Here is a 21,313-nt window from a genome sequence, read left to right on the forward strand (position 1 = left end):
TTAATTCAAATGTTTTAAAAGCATCTCAGAGTGACTAAAAGAACCCCAAATCTCAAACAAAAACAACATTCAACTGCTACAGACAACCCGAAAAAATACAAACAGTATCCACTTACACCTAGAGGGGGAAGGCCTTCCACAATATTCTTCTTCCCAGACAAAAGATCGGACACGGGTCTCTTCTTTACTGAATCTTTCCTTACTCTGTATCTCCCTGATGTTGTAAGATCTGATTCTGACATAGATGGAGTAAGCAGTCCTTCCCCTCTTCTCTGTACCTGGCTTTCTACTAGTAAATGAACAGGGCTCATATCTTTCATTCTCTTTTCTGCCTCTGTGATATGTAATTTAGGCTCAAGGATATGCAAAGGGCCAGCAGATGAAGCAACAGAGCTATAAGGGTAGTTTAGTACTGAATCATGAGAATAACCTGCCATAACAGATGAAAGTTGGGTTTGATCTTCAGGGAGAGGAGAAAGACTTGTACTGGCCTTGTTCTCTTCTTCAAACTCTTCCTCTTCCTCACTACTGTGAATCAGCATAGTGGCATCTGAAAGGGTTTTCTTGTGATCACAGTTCACGCATTCTTGCTCACCCTCTTTTTGCTTCGTTCTCTCCATCAGAATGTTGGGCTGTGACCCTTCTGAGATAACTCTTGGAAGAGCCACATCTGCTGCAGAAGCTGACATAGTCCTCTCTTTAATTCTCATTCCTTCAAAGCTGGGAGTCAAGCCTGCTATTTCAATACTGTTCCTTTTCTGCAGTTGAGCGTGGCGTGCCGACGTCAGAGGTTCACTGACCTCCTGAAGAGAATGAGCCACAGGCAGGCTGTCTTCCTGAAAGGTCTGGACAGAGTGGTGCACTCGCCTTGTGATGAGATCTGGGTTGCTGCTGCTGATGTAGATGTGCCGTGAGAGGTCAGGAGTACTGTTGGCGGGTCTTGGGTACGGGTATGGGGGAGGCGGTCGATACACTTGAGTCTTCATTATATTGGGTGCTGGATAATCCTGAGACTGCAGCTGCACATTTGTCAGCTCAGGCACACTGACTGCCCCAACAACTGGGCGCTTTTCAGCAGGATAGGGATAGGGGGATTGGCTATGGAAGCTGTAGTTCAGGTTGAATGGATAATGGTTAGACTGCGGGGCAGCAAAGTGGGCATGCTCTCGAATTTCAGGCTGACTGTAAACTAAGGCATCAGGCCTGCTGTAAGCGTATGAGTTGCTGATGTTAAGATTTCTCATTGAATGACTCTGCCTATCTGTGTGCACCATCCCCCTGTTGAGCTGTCTCATCACAGTCTCATAGTCTGGTGTGGGACGATAAGAAGGTGGTATTAGTGCACTGTGTCTGTGTGATGGGACATAATCAGTTCTGAGCACATCACTTCCAGTAATGCTTGGGTTAGAGGACATGGGAGATGGCTGCAAGTAATGCTGTGGATTGTTCAAGGAGTTTGTGCTGTGTGCACTATAGACACTCCCATTGCGGATCCGACCACTGTAGTCATGAGGGGCTCTATCCAAGCTAGTCTGAGAGTGACAGTAGTATCCGTTCTGATTGCTCACAAAGAGGTTATCTGAAAGCAAAGTTTAAGAACAATCTTTATGTCCAGGACATCAAACAAAGTTATCCTCTATTAAGATGTAGCTAAGGCAATGCTTGAGATTTTTAAAACCTCAGTTCTTTTTAGCTATATATTGAAATGGGAAGGAAAAAACCCAAACCAAAATCCCAGCTTTTCTGCTGTTGTTGGTACCCAAGGTATACAGACCAGAATAACATATTATATTTATTTCAATCACGTAAATCCCTATGGGAAAACACCATCTGTTTATGAATTACTTTCTTCTTTTTAGAATAGGCTTCCTAAGTTTCAGTCCAAGATATACAAAGTCCATATCAACCTTAAGCCACAACACTGAAAAAATTATTGTCTACACTAGGATTTGCACTATTGTAATCAGTTTGAACAGCAAAGAAAGAAAGGAAAAAAAAACACAACAAAAAACCAATCCAAAACAAAAATATCACCAAAAACCTAAGAACAGCCCCATAACAATCAAACAAAACCCCTTGCTCTTCTCTCTCCTACTCCTTCAGGACATATGTAGATATAGGACCACAACACCTCAAAAAAAAATCAAATTAACTTTTCTCCAGAAATTTTGGAGGCAGATTAAACTACCACCATATATTGTTCACACACACACACACACACACACACACACACACACACACATATATATAGATAAATAGATCACACACACACATATATATAGATAAATAGATAGATAGATAGATAGATAGATAGATAGATAGATAGATAGATAGATAGATAGATTTCTACACTGGTAAGAAAATGTTCCAACCGTTTATAAACCCAAGACATATTTAATAATTTTAATTACTACTTCATTGGATGTGCAATTTGCCAGTCTCCAGATTCAGTCATTGCTGTAGATGCCTTTATGATTTAACTGTTTGGGTTTGCCAAAATAATTGCCACACTTATGTTAATGAATTTGCTGAAAATCAAAAATTGTTTTATGAAAAAAATGTTCAAAAATAGGACACTTGTAGTAGCAAGTACCCAGCAACACTTACAACACTAAACTGCAAAGAATTCAGTTACATTCTGAATGTATCTAATACCTGTATTTCGTTCAGATCTGTGTAACTCTGTTTTCACAGAAAATGTGCTTATTTCCTTCCCAGCAAGCTGGCCCTTTAAAATACTATTTGTGCAGCACATTTGTAGGTCTGGAAAGTTCCTATCAAACCTGAGGAGACTTTGCAAAACAGTAGATTCAGCCCTTCAGGGCAGCAACTTTGTTAATTAAAGACACAATGTGTAACCATAAAATAATGAGAGCAAGCAGGCATGACTCTGCTGTAAAGTGCTAAGATAAGGAGTCTGCATTGCTTGGGAATATTAGCTGGGGTTTGCTTGGGGTTTTTCCTTTCTTTGTTTCAATCAAATATACACCAAGTCCATAACCTGCAAACTTCTTTAGCTTTTGAATTCCTCAACACCTTGTAGTCTAGCAAACTTAGACAAATGTCTCTCTTCCTGCATTCTGGATTTAATTTTTTTTTTAATTTTTTAGTTGTGTGAATTGTCTTGGGACAATCTCTTTGCAGCTATTAAGACCAGTATTGACAAGGATCTCACAAAGCCATAACATACCAGTTTGATATATGAACCAAAAAAAGCAATGGTCTGCTTCAACTCACACAAAACACCTCGTTTACAGTTGCTGTACATGCTGTCCTAACTAGAATTGCTCATCTCCCACAGGAGAGGATATGGAGGAGGAACAGTGGAGGAAACTGGTGTTGTTCAACCTGGAGAGAAAGAGGCTCAGGGAGAACCTTGCTGCTCTCTACAACTGTCTGAAAGAATGTTACACTGAGGTGTGTTCGTGTCCTCCCAGGTAACAAACAGCAGGACAAGAGGGAATGGCCTCAGGGAAGTTGCATCAGGGGAGGTTTAGATTGGATATTAGGAAATCTCTTCTTGGAAAGAGTGGTGAAGCATTGGAACAGGCTTGACCAGGGAAGAGGTGGAGTCACCATCCCTGGAGGTATTTAACAGACCTGTAGATGTGGCACCTGGGGACGTGGTTTAGTGATGGATTTGAGAGTGCTCTGTTAATCATTGGACTTGATGATCCTAAAGGTCCTTTCCAACCTAAACAAGTGATTCCATGACTGTATTTCACATTAGCCTACGTGTCTAGAGTAGCAGCACGCACTTCAGGGGGTGTTCTGGTACAAACCTACCCCATGTTCACCTATTAATTTATTCAGCTATAGCTAAAGTAGCTACACATATAAATTAGGTTTTTACCTTCTAAAATTGTGTACCGTGGCCACGGATTTAATGAACTTACCTTGGGAAGTTGCATATGGTTCACTATAATGACCATTGTAATGCAGCTGAGGTGGTGGAGGCATCATATAAGGCTGAGGCTTGGGCTAAGAAAGCAAATATCTTACTGTTACTTAAAAACTGATTATTCATTTTAGAGAGAATTACTGACTTTTTAAAATACATAATGTATACCATTGTGTATATATATATATAATATATGTTATATATAACGCTATACACATTATATAGCTATACACAGTAATAATGTGCATTATATTATAATGTGTATAATACTACAAATAAACACATACAAAGCCTTAGTCTTAAACCATTTCTCTAAATCTGCAATGTAAGTTTCTCCTTTGAGGTCATACAAAAAATAATTTTAAAATTAGGAACAAAACCTTGAAATGACATTCCACTAACCCAAGACTGCATCTTTCCATCTGACATCTAGGAGAGTCTCCTAGAGACAGTGTTCAAACTGAAACCAGAAGTGTTTAAAATATTTTTCATTGCAATTGTTTTAATTTCACTATTTAGATATTACAGAGCAGCTCTTCCTACAAGTCAGAGACATTTCCTCACATACTAGACTCATCTTTTTCACTGCTCATTTCCTTTCACTGAAGGGAAGTAATATTTGATTCAAAGTCAACTGAAGTCCATAAAAATGCAAACATAAACCTATTTGCTTTCCTTACCATGGACATCCTGGATGAAGATCGTCTTCTAACAGGATTCACTGTAACTGGCTGAGTTTGTCTACAGAAGGAATTTAATTATAAGAAATTATTCTTAACAATAGCAAGATCTATTTCAAAAATCAGAAAGCACTCCCAAGTTCAATTAAAAATCACTCTTAAATCACATTTCTGGGAGCCAGGCCTGTGTTAGTCTTCCACACGAGCCTCAAAAGGAAAGAGCTCTGTGCATTAGCCACCATCAGAAAGCAAAATCAAAAACCCAAGATCAAAATATCTCAGTTAATCTCCAAGTTGCCCATTCTACAAGTCAGACATAAAATGTTTGGGGACTGTAACATTACAGATGTTACAGGATCTGTAAAGCATTACTATAATGCATTAGCATTTGGATCTTCCAACATTGATGCTAATGGTAATGAATTTTCATTATATGCAGATTGGCTCCAGGACATAAAGTTCAGAAGTCTTAAGCTCCTTTTCCCCCCACCCTACACTGCACCTGTGCTCTGCATCTGGTAGCAAGAGAGGTCAAATAACAGCATGATACAAATGCAGGAACAGGTATTTTTAGTGAGAAAGGTGTTTTTAAGCTCACCCTTTGGGAAGTGAAGGACGAGAAAGGATTGGAAAGCGTGGAAGGGAAAGAATGAGGGAAGATTTCTGAGACCCCTCCTCAGGTGGAGAGTCCAAGGAGTCTCTAAAGACAAGGTATGTACAGATTTAGAAAAAAAACCTTTGAAGTTGATACAGGCATGCATAAGACAGTTTTCAGCTACAGGACCAGATGACAAGAAATCTTAAGAGAAGAAATAACCAGAAAAGGTTTTTTGAGGACTTAGCCTGATGTAAAACCACATTGTGGTTACAATAAGTAATCCTAGAGACACACATTTAATATAGAACTACAGATCTGATGTTACTTAGACAGAAATGCACAAGTCCCATGAACACACTACTTCTACCAATGCTTCTTATCACTCTCAAAAGACAGACAGGTTTACAAGCTTTGAGGTATGAGGTTTACTCTATTTCAAATTTATTTTACTTTTCAAATGGCACAAAATACTTGATTATCTTTCCACTGGCCTCAGCAGATATCAAACATCTCTCTTCCCATATATGAAGAGGAATGAAACATATGGGGACCATGCTTCTCCAATAACAGATTATTCACCGTGTCTAATTCTCTATTCTTTGACTGAAGAAACTTAACTGAAGGAAAGCTGTTCCAGTAAAGTAGCTCTACTTCCAGCCTTTGATTTACACATTGGAGACTAGCCCATTTAAATTTAATTTGATGAATTGTATTAAATTTACTTTGCACTGGTGCTACTTGAGCTATACAGATTCCATGGATATCTAAAGAACCACATACCTCTTAGCTGTCAATCCAGCACATTTCAGGAGTGCTTCACATACACTGCCCGCCCTTTTAAAGCCTCTAGTGTCCTTTCAGAGCAGTTCACCCAAACAGGCCAAAACCCTGCTGGTTCCAGTAGCTCACAAGCTATAGCAATATTAGACCCCAAAGCAATTGAAGTCTCTCACAGCACTGTGATCCAGAAGCAAAGGCCAAACATTATTACTTATGGTAAGATTTCAAGACTTAATATTGTCTTCTGTTATAAAGCAGGATGTATTTCAAAAACTGGTGGTAAGTATTTTCTCAAAAAAGATTAAGAAAATGAACCCAAGTCATCTAAAAAGGACAGTAAAGACTTTATAGAGGGAGTGGGAGATTTCACTTCCCAATGGAAGCTGCAAGGGCAGCAAGAGTTCTGCTAATGTATTCTACTTACAGGCTGCATTTATTTAGTCTGTAAAATTTGTGTCTAGCCACACACATCCTCCACACATATTTTGCCGTTTCCATATCTTCCTGCCAAAAAAACAAAACCCAATATTTGCATTAACATTCATACCCTTCCCTTGCTTTCAGACAAGCCACTGAAATTTTTAAGATTAAATTACCATGGATCAATTTAATTTTAATGTAACTTTATTAAGGTCACCAGGTTTTCCATAAAACTCTACTTTGCAGACCCAAATATACACTCTAGTCTAACAATTTTCTTAGACTTATGAAATTTGAAAGTAGAAGCCTTTTGTTCCAGACACTTATCAGCTGTAACACTAACACAATTACAGTTAAAATTGCCGTAAGATTGTCAACAGCTGCCTTTTGACAAAAGCAACTGATAGATGCTGAATAAAATGAATTCTGCAAGGAATGCCATGGCCCACTCCAGTAAAGCTCTAAGGCTATGTTTATCTTTAAATGCCACTGATTCAAGTAAAAAAAAAACATGCTCAAAATTTTACTGGAATGGATGAAAATTTTTATGACCACATAACCAGACACTTCAATGTACTCAACATAAAAGGTCCAATTTTAATGCCTACCCATGGAAAGCTGGCCAAAGACAGTGTTATTACATTTGACTCACTCATGGAGTTCAAAGCTGCTAAATATATATAGATAGGCTTTGAGATAAATTATCAGTCTTAATTTGGTTTTATTTACTGATGACTTAGTGAAAAAAAATGTACTCACAGTTTGAAACTGAATTGTCTCTTCTTTGTTTGCCAATTCTAATGCGAAAAAGGATTTGTTGTGGGACATGTTGGCAATATCATGCCACCTGCAGACAAAAGGGACAGGATATGACTGGACAAGCTCTGATTTTCAAACCTCAAAAAATGCAACTGCAATCCAGAACCATCATCAAGAATGTGGATAAAGAGCATCCTCATGAGGGGAAGAGGAGGGGCGGACACTGATCTCTTCCATCCTGTGCCCGGTGACTGGACTGAGGGAATGCCCTGAAGCTGAGTCAGGGGAGGTCTAGGTTGGATATCAGGAAAAAGTGTTTCACCCGGAGGGTGGCTGGACACAGGAACAGGCTCCCCAGGGCACTGGTCACAGCACCAGCCTGACAGAGCTCAAGAAGCATTTGGACAATGCTCTAGGACACAGGGTACGACTCTTGGGTATGGTCCTGTGCAGAGCCAGGAGCTGGACTCCATGGTCCTGATGGGTCCCTCTCAAGACAGTATATGCTGTAAGTCTATGATTTTGTTAAATACCATTTTATGATTCTGTGAAAAAGTTCATTAATCTATCTGAACAAGTTGTAGACCATTACTTCTATACCACTAATGGCTGCTGAAAGGAAAACACGTATGTGACTAACTCTCGGGAAGATGTACAATATTGACAGTAAGATTATTATTTGTCTTCCATTTGAAATCCTTCCAATTATAGAAAAAGAAACAAATTTAGACAAATTTAGTCATCAGTTAGTTATAATGGCCCATCTTCTTGAAAGCAAACCCTACATTCCAGGAAAAAAAATATTAAACCTCCTCTAAACAAAGCCTTTAAGGTATTATTATGCATATTTTCTAGAACTCTTACACATTGACAGATGAAAAAAATTTGGATTGCATAAATATATTTATTTATCTTCTTTTTAAATGCAAATTTAGCTTGAGCCATTAGTATTATGTTAGTGTAAATAAAGCCTGTATCATAGATTTATTAAAAGAACATTCTGCAGTACACAAACACATGGAAAAAGCATGACCTGCATATAGGGCTGTCTCTAAAGGTATTTATATGAGTCCCATTTTCATTACACAGAGGTGTCTGTTAGCATTTTCCACAGCTATTGCCTCATGTATATGAGGCAGAGAAACATTAATGTCTCCATTCTGATGTAGAACAAAAATCCCTCAAATTTAAGGCCTTGGTTCATAAGCCTGTGTGGGCACAGCTATGAAATTACCTGAACCAATCTCAAGCATAATCCAGTCTTTGTAAATCATACTAATGGGTCATTTGTCTATGCTTTATTGCCACCCAAATAACATGATATTGCTATCCATGATGGAATTGCCCACAGTCATACAACAAACAAGCAAAAGAGCAGAAAACTGGATCCTGAAATTGGAAAATAAATACTTTCTGATGCTTCTAAATGTGCAACTTTTTTCCTGTGTTTACAGATACTGCATGCACAAGTCCTTGAGAATTTATGTGAAATGCATGTACAAATCTTTATTCCTCTCCCTGTGTGTTTGCTAAGTACAGCTGTTGTTTAATGCTGTAGAAAAGCAGAGCAAAGCACTTTGATGACTCCAGACAATTTAAAAGAGCTCAGCATCAGCTCTCCTATCCCAGCTGAGATACAATTTTTTTCTGAAGGACTTTTAACAGTTGTGAATTTCTAAATCCTGTTAAACAAAGCTACTGACAGAAAGAAGCAAAGCTGGCTACTTTCTCTAATCCCAGAAAATCACCAGTATTGAAGTTTCAGTAACTGCTGGACCATAGGATTTCAAGATTTCTTTTCATATTCAGTCTAAAACTCAATTCTAGGAGATCAAAGTTCACTAAGAATAAACCCTTTCTTGCTTTAATAAAAACTAAATTGCCAAGACTCATTTTATAAAAAAAATCTCCAAATGTTTGGGTTTTTTTTAATTTATTCTGAGTTGTGCCCAAAGATGCCCAAGCAACAAATCTTAAAGTCAGTGGGAAGCCATTTCACTTGAAGACTGAATTTGAAGTGTTTAGGTAAGTCAGAGCTCTGTCTACAATTTATAAGAACAATCAATAATAAACTAAAACAATGTATGAATCCAAAAATTATAAAACATTATTGTGTAACTCTCCACATATAATATATGAAAGGAACTCCTGGACAATTCCACAAGTGAATATTTCTATATGAATTGATGTGACAATCTCAGGGTTTAAGATGCCCTATATGCAGAGAATTGCTCCTTTCTGATTCAATAAATAGTTTGTAATGAAACTGTATATTAAATATTCATGTCTTAGAATTCATCTGTCTTAAAGAGATTCATTTTGCAGTTACTGCATTGAGAAATTCTAACTGGCCTCATTATTCACCGTAGCATGATGACTACAAGACTATGTTCAGGTTTACCAAATGCATAAATACACATCATAGCTAAGTGTCATTGATGCTTGTGAGAAACAGACTTAACATGTGAAGTTCACTAAGATATTTTATGAAAGAACAATACTAACCTAAATACAACAGGAGGACGACCATTTTTGTGTTTCACAAAGATACCATCAAGACATGCTCCAATGAATATGTCACTTCCTTGGCTGTCCTGCAAAATGTCGCAAAAAAATTATGCAAGTAGAGAAAAAAAGCAAAGTTCCCTAAGAAACAACTGCTTTCATTAATTCTGGAGCAGAAAATTATGGGTGGTTTGGGGTTCGGGTTTTATTTACTTTTGGCAGGAAGTAACCACTCTAAACAGGGAGAAAAGGGCAATTAGACAAAGATTAAAATCTCATTTACCTTTGCAGGATAGGTCTCTTCACCATAGCCCTCCATTCTTTCCACTTCTTGCATATATAACATTTCTGCATCAGGAGGAGTAAGGCCTCTACAAATAAAACAACAATCAGCTAATACTGCCAATAAGAAAAAAAATCATCTTTGTTTTACTCTGAAGGACACTGTCAAAGCTTGAAAAGCATCCCCAGGACTCCCAGGCAACCATCAAATCACGCTGTTTCTATCTGTACCAATGGCTGATACATTTGGCTCAGCCTTTCCACTTTGATTCTAATAACTTCTTTCTCTCTGGCATCTTTAGAGGTAAATGGCAACAAAGACTAGTTAATATTACTATCTCTACTAATGGCAGACAATTATCACATTCTGGATCAAATCCAGCACTGTCTCCACATTTCCTCACTTTACCAGAGGCACACATGTTCAAGACATGAACGTCTTTTATACTGCTGTAGGGGAAATAGGAAGTCTGGCATTTTACATTTCAGAAAATACAGTTTCGTCTTCTAAATGCTGACTATTTTACTGTAATACTTTGAAAGCATGAGGACAAAATCTGTAGGCAAACGTAGAATTCTTTATAATTATACCAACTGACAAAGACAGCTTTCTCACAGACTTGCAGCAGTATCACAGGGTTAAAAATCTTGTGTTTACCTACCCACCAACATACCTCACTTACCTCATAAAAGACATCATTTCTACCTGAAAAATCCTGTAATGCTCATTGTTATGTCTCTCAATAATTTTTCAATCATAAATCTCCTAATTTCTTCACTTTTTCCAAATATCATGAAGAATAAGTTTTCTTTGTTGAACCTGAACTATGCAATCTTGTTACAAGTGCATTTTAAACATAAGTGCAACTGCAATTTTCAAACTGTTGTTTTAAAACAATACAGAGGAAAATATTCAGTATTACTCACACAGTCACAAACATTTTTCACTAATGACCTGATATGGAGAACAAAACTTTCCTTTGTCCTGGAGTATTGCACCTCTGTCCTCTTCTACCTAAGATCATAAGCATTCTGGCACAGTTATTGTCTCTGCATTTCTCCTGGCTTTAATACCTCCCAATGTTGTTTATCAAGAAACATCTTACTGGGGTCAGAACTTCACATGAACAAGAGTCAGAAACACGATACAGGTGAATTCACACTACTTAATTGTGTCCCATATTCTTTTCAAGCTGAATCCTCTAATTTATTTTACTAAATATTCTGTTCTCTTTTTCATTTTCATTCAGCAAAAACTCTTGTAACTTTAATACAGATTTACTAGAGAAAACACTCATTTAAATGGGAAGTGAAATTAGTCCAACTGCATTTCAAGATTCACAGCTTTCTGAGCTACAGAAACTATTGAAGACAGCAATTAAGCATTGAAGAGCTTCAGACACGTTACCTGTACTTCTGATGTAGCAAGGCAACTTTCTGCGTTGCTTCTTCCAATATTTTTTCTTCTTGTAGCCAACCCTTAAGGTAAAATAGCATTTGTGGAATGAAACACAAAAAAATTCTACAAAATCCAATGGTTATACTTTCTTTACACGTGCAAATCAACCCTTGACTCTAGCCCTGGAGCTTAGATGCTGTAATATGCACAAATAAACCCCAAAAGCATAAACACTGTTTTGAAGTGGTTTTACTCACTCTCCCATTTGTACCTCAACCTTCTTTTCAGTGTAATATACAATAAAATTGAAAAGATCTTGCTACATCTTTGTTTCTGTGTAATATAAGGTGTCATATCTCGCTCCAATCTCAAAGAAAGCCTTTACAAAATTAGACAGCCTTGGGAGCAGTGAGAAAAATGTATAATGGAGGCTTCCTAAAAATGATTTGCATTTACCAATTTTAAGGACATAAATTTGTCAGTTTAGTAACTTAAATGCACCAATTTAAAGAAAGTACTTACCACTGGAAACAAAGCAAATCTTTGTAGAAACTCCTGAGATTCATACTGATCATAGTCTCCAAAATCCGCTAAAAAATAAAACAAAATCTTGGATTCAAACACTTTTAACAAAATCATTCAAAATCCAATTAATTGCAGCAGGATCTCCAAGTAGCAAACCTCCATCCTACTGAACTACAATCATAAAGCAAAACAACAGAACAAACCAACCAATAATGTTTATAAAGAGAAAAGGTAAAAAAAAAAATCCCATCTTTTTCCCTTGCTCAGAATGATTGGTAACACTCCTTGTGGATTGAGAAGAAATGATAAAACACTTCATATGGAACTTATTTCTGTGAAAGTGGAGCACCTCTGACACACTACAGCAATACAGCTCTTGAGATAAAGCAGTGTTTAGAATTAACCTATTGTACTGATTTTAAATACAGATCATTCTTGAAACCAGTTGACTTGAAACAGCAAGCACTGCTTCTGCTCATTCACCTGCTAAAATTACTAACCTACCTGGTATAAGCTGCTTCAGTCATTAGAGCACATTAATTTAGAACCTGTCCTTTTTTTGAGGTTTTTTTTCACTGTGTTATCAACATGTACAGTTCATCTCTTATACAGGAATAAGAAATGAAGTTGAAAGCTAAAAGGATGAATATTTTCCATCTGGAAAGAGGGTTATATATAAACAACTCACTGAGCAGAGAGACATTTACACTGTCCAAATACATACAAATACCACAGTAAGATTTTTTCAGTTGAAGGCCATTAAAACCTGGCTTGGATTAAAGAGATTCACTGTTATATAAACAAGGCATTAATACAATTTATCCTACTCCACTGGTAACCACATTTTCAAGAAAACATAATCATCATCTTTATTGTGATACAACCAATGTATATAACTAACTAAATTATAAAAAAAAAAAAGATCTTTGTATATATGATGTATATACTGCCAGTGATTTTAAGTCCTGTTCAATTTTGGCAGTTTTACAATTGCTCTTAGATGTACTGAAGTGGCATTCACTGTGAATGATATACAAATAACAATATACAAACACACTAAACACAGCTGTTGCCATTACAAACTTTTGAGAGATTTAGTATCAGACACGCACATTGCAAGGAACACAGAACATGATCAGTGCAGACAGCCTAAGGACTGGTGTACACTCCATCCCATCTGACCCTAGCTAGGAAAAATTAAGCTGCCTTTTCATACAGGTACCACAGAAACGTGTTTTCAGGAGTGATTTGAACACAAGAACTGCTAACAGTCTTGCACACTAACTTGAAATAATCTTAAGTGATAGGAAATTTTGGATATAAAGTGGAAATACAAGTACATTCAAAATTGCTTATTTATGAAGATATGTCAGAATGAAGAGTCTTCATTACCAGAAACAGAGGAAGGGTCTGTTGATGTACAGACAACTGAAGCCTTTGCCCTCAAAGGAACTCCAATGTCTAATTCAAATCCAGCTCCTGAAACTACATGTTAGATGCCCAGGTACACCTCTGAGGACTGCAGAGGAGTAAGTTCAGGGCCACTGATCCAACAGCTGCTCTCCTCAGCCCATATGACAAAGTCCTAAGGAGCAAACCCCTTTCATAACTCAATGAATTGGATCTCTTGTGTGACAAAAAGAAAACAGGCAATAGAAAATATATCACCAAAGTTTCTAATGTAACGTTAGCTAGTTGGTACAATTTCTTACTTACCCTGAACTGCCAAACCAGCCAGATGTATTGCTTGTTCCAGTGTGCAAGGAATGTTGCCCTCCAAGATATCTTTCTTTAATTGCAAGTAATACTGATACCTACAGGGGAAAAAAAAAAAAGCTAACATGAGGAGCTTCTTAATTTTTAAGAGAGTAGAAGACTATGCCTGCATTTCCTACTCCTCTCTGCATTCTCCAGTTTGAGTAGAGGGTAGTCTACCTTGTCATTTGGACCAACTATTTCAAGGCCTTTTAAAACTCCTGCCTCCCTTAACTTTCACATACCATTCTAGAATCGGTGATCTTAAAGAACCTCTGCAATTTCTATCTACTACCAAACTCTCTTTTCTTTCTTTTCCTCTTCCTTCCTTAAAATTGTTTTGTTGCCTCTTTACAACATTCAGTAAATTGCTGCTAGGCTGCTGCATTCTCTTCCAATAGATCTAACAACGCACATTCCCTCAATTCCATCAGTGATTTTCATTTCTGCATTACAACTTCTGAGTACATTTTGTTCTCCCTTTCAAGGCACCTTTTTTTTTTTCCTTTTAATCTACACTTTTCCTGCATCATCTCTCATACATGCAACCACTGCTACTTGTACTCTTTGTCCACAGTCTGGGCCACTATGTGCCTGAATTTTTCTGCCCTTTCAGCCACCCACAGAACTTTCTATCTGGAGCCCAAAATACCTCAAAATTGCCAGTACAGCTACACTGACTTGGCCACAGAGGACATTTGTCTTCTATAAGTCTAGTTTTAAAAAGTTCTTCCTCATATTGTATGTTAACTCCGGTGAAGTAAGGTTATTAATACTGAGGACATGGAAGTATGTGCTGCAATTCATTCAGTGATTAGAAAGGTCAGGTAAACTCCACATAAATTTTATTCATGTTATGGATAACTCTCTTCCATCACTGCCCTGTTAAATACACTGATAATTTATAAATATTGTTTAGACTCTTGGGCATCCTACTACAAAAACCCAGTATATCATATGGCAGTAAATAACATCCCTATACAACACACACAACAACAGCTGGGACTAAACCCAGGCCTTCAAAAAATGGAAAAGAAAAAGCCCAAGGCATTTGGGGAATGAGTCTTTCCACTCAAGAAGCAGAAGGTAAGCTCTTTCCATAGAACTGCTATTAAAAGTAAACTTACAGATAAAGAATCTTAACACTACTTTGACAGAGCACATCCCTATTTAGCTATAGCATTTCCACTTCCTGGTGTACATTAAGCATATAATTTGCTTGAGCATGTTCAATCTTATTTATATCAAACAGGCATGAAAATACCCACAGATTTCTGAGATTAACCCAGACTCCCCCTATCAAAGTAAGTAACATTCTCTAGGACACAAACATAAGACTGACACATAAATTCCTGCTTTCTACCAGGTAGCACACTGCCAAATTTTTGTTAAAGCATAAACATCATATTCTTTAAATCTTCAAATTCTTTAAATGCCAGAGAAGACTATTTAAGGTTTTTCAGGTAATTCAGCTTCCCAATGCAACACCTCAATCTTAGAGTTATGTATTCTAGTAAACCAACACAGAATCTGAACCAGAGACTTTGGAGCCAGTAAAATTACCAAGAAATAGCACAAAACTTTAGAGTTAAAAAAAATCCTTCAGAAATTACACGTAAACTCAAAAACTAAAGCTGCCAAGCATTGAGCAGTAACAACAGCACCAGTGTCTGCACCAAGAGGTCTGCAGCTGGTGACCCTGAAAAGCTTTCTCATCACAATTATCAGGAAAGGTGTCTGGCAGGGTATTTTAGGAACAGAGACAGTTTCATGTAACCACAGAATAAATTAAGATGAAAAGGACCTCTGAGCGATCATCTGCTTCTACTCCCCAGTCAAAGCAGGGCCAACTTAAAGTTTTTAGCTTAAATGGGTTAGTTAACACAAGCACATATTTTTGAAATAACAAGATGTGTTTTTAATCCAGCTATGGGTTTTGTACCCAACTGCCAATTAAAAATAACCATTAAATCAGAACTGGACACATTAAGCCATTAGAAGCCAATGTACAGGCCCACAGGAATAACTGGCTAGTATATATGCTCAATTTTACTTTTCCCCCTGCAGCCAGCAACAATTATGTGATGTTCCCCAGTTTCACAGCAGAAACATACACATGGTACCAGAACTAACATCCATATTTACAGCTCAGTGCTTAAAAAATTTTTAAAAAATTTTTAAAAAATTAAAAGAAATTTAAAAATCACAAGCCAAAGTAGCCTGTAGCTTGCCAGTGTACTCTACTAAAAGAACAGAAAGTACTGAAAGCAAAACAAAGAAAGCATAGCTTAATAAAATCTGCAAACGCTTTGTGCAAAAAACAAAAGCAAACAAACAAATTTAAAAGTCAAGGAAATTCAAAACAAATTCAAAAGTCAATGAAGGGACTAAAACAATCAAAAGACTGACCATGCAGGTATGCCTGTTACTTAAAACAGGTTTGAGCAGATTCCTAAGATCACAAAAATGTTAGTTGCTTGCTTAGTTTATCACATATTTTAATTATTCCAAAGATAAATTAGTGTACAGTTTGAACATAAATTCTGCCTAAGATAGTTTGCATTTCTATAAAGGTAGGGGAGTGGAAAACAGACAACTTTTAAATAAACTATACATTTCAGAATACTGAAAGCAAATTTATAAACACGTAGAAGTTTATACTATGAGGTTTACCTGGTAATCTCCTGCTGAAGCTGAGAAACAGTAGGCACATAGAACACTACTCCAAAATACACAGTTGGCTCCAAGGCATATTTGTCCAGCTGCTTTTTCAGAGGCTTGTCCAAATCTACCCATCTGCGCTGATTCTGCTTGTTATAATACCAGAGACTGAAATATGTAATCTGAAAAAGAGGTGTTTCAATTATGAAAAAAATATATATTGTGGTATTATATAAAATATACTGTATGAAAGTCTTGCTATTTAGAAATAAATGTTTTAAAAAACTGAGTAAAGCTATGGGTTCTTGAAAACTTCAGGGAACTGCAGAGACATTTACCATGAAAAAGCAGACATTACATCCAGATAACCAACTCAGGCACATAAGGTCCCCCACCTAAAACTGTACCAGAACTACTCTTTATTTGGAAACAGTTCATAACTCATAACTCCGTTGGGGCCATTCACAGATGCTAGCAGTAGGCATTCACGTGTGACAGGAAATCTAAGGGAAGGGGGGAAGGCAAATGGAAAATGACATGGGACAGCAGTAGGGCAAAGCGAGGCTCCTCTGGGGACTGGTAGGCAGGCTCACAGGGGATGCTGAAGGACAAAAGAGCACAGGACAGCTGCCCAGCAAAAGCTGAGCTCATTAAAGCATATGCATGGCTTAGTGTATGAGCAGGAAAATGAGCAGATACAGCAGGGCAGGAAGATATCTTGTCTGAGTGGGCGACTCCTGACCAAGCCAAAACACAACATCCAGTGTGCAGTGTAACAGACCACCTAGAGAGGCTGAGGGATGGCACCCCTGGAAGATCAAAATCCTACTGGACAGCATCTTGAGCAACACAATCTCATTTTTATTAGGTCCTCTCCCAGAAAGAGTCTGGATCAGAGTATTTTTCTCTTGCTCCACAGTATAGTTCTAAATCCACACTGCAGAGTCACCCACAAAAAATTAAATTTCTGCACTATGTTAGACTGACTAAAATCTGCTTCCACAGTACTTATTTTGTTCAGTTCTGGACCAGCAAACAGATATGGACTGAAAGTATTCATGTCATTATCATAGCAAAAGTAGATATCATAATTAGAAGTGTTTTAACTGAAGGAGAGAGATAAGTGAATGTTAAGAATTACCAATTAGGTCTGTAGGTATTTACATGAAAATTCTCCAATTCCTTGCTACATAAATTTTAATGTATTGAAATTGTAGAAATGCCAACACCTTTAATCCAATATTTTTCCTTCCATATCGTCAGACATTTTTAAGTTACACAACATAAAGCTTTTAAGGATGGAGTTTTATAAAGCAGGGGGAATATTTATCATGGTTTCTCTAAATCAATAATTTCTGTGAACAAGTAATGGGAAAATTGTCTCCCTAGTAAAAAAAAAGTATTTACTGTTGTTTTCTCAAAAGCTCTAGCATTTTGATACTGTTGAGAACAGATTTGAAATTCATTGGGGAGCTACAGCTCTTAGGAGAAAAAGCCACTTCAGTACATTCCTGCAAAAACTCGCCCATATACACATTTGAAAATTCTTATACACACATCTTAGTTTCCAGTCTAAACAGGATGAAGAATCCACTCATGGGATTCCAGATTTTCCTTACAGCTCTGACAGGCTGGCTGTGTGTGCAACAACCACAGCACGGGCACATACACCCCATCCCAAACTTCATGGGACTGAATCAGTGCTCCATATCAGCACAGACCATCAAGTAATTCGAGGCACAAAAGTCAAGGTGTAGCATTAAGTTAATAAAACTATCTATTCCATAAAAGCGTTTTGTCTGAGACATTAGCAAAAATGGGAAATTAGAGCCAATTCTAAGGCACTGTGTTCCTTTGGCATTGCATACTGGCAAAATGTACTTCTTTGCTCTTCTCTAAATTGGCATAAACACAGTTTTAAGTGATTGTTGGTGGTTTTGGTGTTTGGGGGCTTTTTTTACCCCACGGTTTAAAGAAAGTCCTTGAAGTAAAAATTAGTGTTATCTACCATGTAATTAGTATTAATAAGATAAAAAATCAGACAAAATATGCCTATTTAATCTTGAGATGCTTTCTATAAACTCCAAAACAACTCTGGCCCTCTGATAAAAGGACAGCCTATCGTACAGAAAGTCAATTGAATTAGAACTCTTCATAGAAGGAAAAAGCAGGCTTTTTCTGTAGAGAGGATGGTATCTAGAGAAAGTGCAGAATGGGAAAGTTTAAAAATCACAATAGAAAACCAGACTATTCCCAAATCAGAATGACAGTTCTCTGTAAAGCAAATCCTACAAACCAATTTTTTCTCAGGGGGACACTGTGTGCTCATCACTTCTAAAGTCTGAAAGCCATGAGTCATATTTAGGAAGTCATAAATACTTTGAGTTTCAAGAGGAAAAAAGAAATATGGCTTTGAATATAAATAATTTAAACAACATATTTGTCATTTCCCAGTCCAGGCACAAAAGGTTTGCTGATACCTTAAACGACATTTTATTTCTATTCTTCTATTCCCCAATCATTAGGGGACAACCACCACCCCACAAGGATATTGTGAAGACAGTATCTTCAAGTCCATAAGATGCTAGGGAAAAAAACCCCAAGAGTAGCACCACAGAAACACCATTACAAAAGAAATATAATGTTCACTGCAATATCACATGCTAAAAAGGATAAAATGTACTGAATGACTGACTCCTCCTTAATCCTTCCTGCAGACAGCGTAAGGAAAGGAATGAGTGTAAAAAGGTGTGTTTCTCTTTCATCCCAAGACTGTTAACAGCATGCATGCAGTCACAGGAACCAAAGTCAGACCAGGATGCTGACATTCTGCTCTGACCTAGCCCACTTCTCTGACAGGACAACACATCAGCCTTGGGCTGAGCACTACAGTGTGGAACCACAACATTCTGGGCAAGGGCAATGGCCATGACAGAGACTGAAAGCAAAGGGCAACAGCTACAGCTGAAAACTTCTATAGATGATATCACACAAACATATTTGTAAACCAACTAGAAATACATCCCAAAAAAAAGTACAGGAATTGTTTGAATAAACTCACTTGCAGCCTTGGTGTACTTAAACCTCATAGAAGCACAGATGTATAACAAAGGTGAGGAGAAGAGACCACAAACATTGCCACTGTTTCAAACTCTCTGATGTAAAAATACTGCTGGTTCTACGTCCTGAATTTAAACTCAATGTATAGACTATTTTTAAGGCGTGATGATCACTTGAGTAGATCTGTTGCTTGGAATCATTGACCACTTTTTCTTGCCTACACACAGAACTGAGCAGTTACTGGCATAACAGACTAAGAAAAATGTTTCCACATTTCAAAATATCCTCTGGTATCCAGTATATCTTTAACAAGTCATGCAAAATACTACAGACCAAAGCTGGTCTTCTGACTTCTATGCAAACCTTTCACTTCACTTCAAGGGCAGAATTTGATCCTGTGGGTTTTCAGAGGAGCTTATGCACCCTGGAATATTCGCACTGATTAAAATAGAACCCACTTTTATTCATTGCTAAAACATTTTATTATTAGCAGCTCAGGACAACATCCAGTGCTAAAAAGAATGTCATGACATAATTCTTAAAATATGTTAAGCTGTTAAGATTAACACTACTTTGAGGTTCGTTTATTTTAGTGACTTATTCATGACCCAACCCGTCTGAAGTAAATCAAATAGAAATAAAAAGAACATATAATTTCTGCACAGTTAATTTCTACCTACTTGCTTTCTGACACTAGAGACAGTAAATATTTTTGCCTAAAATTGCAAGAGCTATCAAGAACACAAAAGTACCAAAAGCCACACACAGTATTCACAGCTCAGAAGCTGGAGGGAGTGACTTCATCATTGAAGTCACTGAGACTTCCTAAGCTAAGCAGAGGAGTTTCACCAGGTATGAATGCCACAACACTACATCACTGCAGGTGACTACATTATATCCCCTGGCATGATGTGCAGTGAAAGTCAGAGAAGTGGGGTTGATCAGCCTGAGAAGAGACAAAGTAGAATCTTACTGTGGACTTCAATTGCTTAACAGCAGGACACAGACAGAGAACATAGAGCCAGAGTCTCCATGGATGTAATCATGGCAAGTATGAGAAGCACTGGGGACAAACTGCAATGTGGGAAATTCCAATTAGATCAGGAAAAAAATTTCACAACAAGACTAGCCAAACACTGGAACAGATAGCCCAAAGAGGTGTCAAATCTCTATCCTTGGAGGCACCTGGGTGGTAAACCCAGGCAACCCCTGAAGCACCTGATCCTCCTGAGCAGAGGGTAGGACCATGCAACCCTTGAAGGTCCCTTGAGGCATAGCAGTGTTCAAAATTTACTTCAACCTTACATATTTAATAACAAATTTTCCAGTTAATTTTCATATCCTGTACTGCAAATCTTACAAAATATGTCATAGATTACAAAGAGGCTGGAAAGGAGAATTATTTTCTAATTATTAATACAGTGCCTTCTAATTAATGCATTTGGCTACCTGCCTCAAGGGTACCTGAGGAATTCCCATCCTAAGATCTGAGGCAAAAAAATCAGAAAAGATAAAACAATAGCAGAAGAATGCAGTCAAAATATATTTTCAGGCTTTTCCTCTTCTACACCAACATACATACAAATAAAACAAACTGTAAGACATCCCTGATATCTTACATCAGAATGCTGAAACCACCTTCTCTTATTGAAGGATAAGCACTGCAGTCAAACTCATAGAATCCCAGTTAGCCCAAGGGCTCCACCACATCTAGCTTTATTATATGCTTGGATACAGAACAGCTCCTGCTATCAGGACAGCACAGTTGAAATAAACCACATGCAGGAGAACTGGGTCAATAATCTTGTACTAAGCACAGCTGGCAGATACCAAAAGAAAGCTTTTCCTTACACCCAGTGTTAAGAGCTACAGAAGGAGACAACAGGCCTTGAAAATTCTCCAGAAACTCTATTCTTATCACAACAAACAACCTCCTCCACAAAACTTTCCAATCTCTACCTGAGAAATGACTTGGAGCAGCCTGGACT

General features: G+C 37.5%; 1 protein-coding gene across 2 annotated transcripts in view; it reads right to left on the reverse strand.

Moving 5' to 3' along the window:
- PTPN21 (protein tyrosine phosphatase non-receptor type 21) overlaps positions 1-21,313 on the reverse strand; it is a 45,454-nt gene that overhangs the window by 14,657 nt on the left and 9,484 nt on the right. Inside the window, exons 3-14 of one of the 2 annotated variants that reach the window (XM_038137919.1) lie at positions 16,278-16,447; positions 13,566-13,663; positions 11,847-11,914; positions 11,334-11,404; positions 9,927-10,014; positions 9,644-9,732; positions 7,139-7,226; positions 6,384-6,463; positions 5,180-5,281; positions 4,582-4,642; positions 3,897-3,981; positions 117-1,579 (exon numbers count right to left, since the gene is read on the reverse strand). In XM_038137919.1, the coding sequence (XP_037993847.1) occupies positions 117-1,579; positions 3,897-3,981; positions 4,582-4,642; positions 5,180-5,281; positions 6,384-6,463; positions 7,139-7,226; positions 9,644-9,732; positions 9,927-10,014; positions 11,334-11,404; positions 11,847-11,914; positions 13,566-13,663; positions 16,278-16,447 (2,463 nt within the window). The remainder of the gene's footprint in view (positions 1-116; positions 1,580-3,896; positions 3,982-4,581; positions 4,643-5,179; positions 5,282-6,383; positions 6,464-7,138; positions 7,227-9,643; positions 9,733-9,926; positions 10,015-11,333; positions 11,405-11,846; positions 11,915-13,565; positions 13,664-16,277; positions 16,448-21,313) is intronic. The other variant, XM_038137920.1, reaches the window with a different exon arrangement.

The sequence above is a fragment of the Motacilla alba genome, chromosome 5 (assembly GCF_015832195.1).
Source record: "Motacilla alba alba isolate MOTALB_02 chromosome 5, Motacilla_alba_V1.0_pri, whole genome shotgun sequence".
Classification (NCBI taxonomy): domain Eukaryota; kingdom Metazoa; phylum Chordata; class Aves; order Passeriformes; family Motacillidae; genus Motacilla; species Motacilla alba.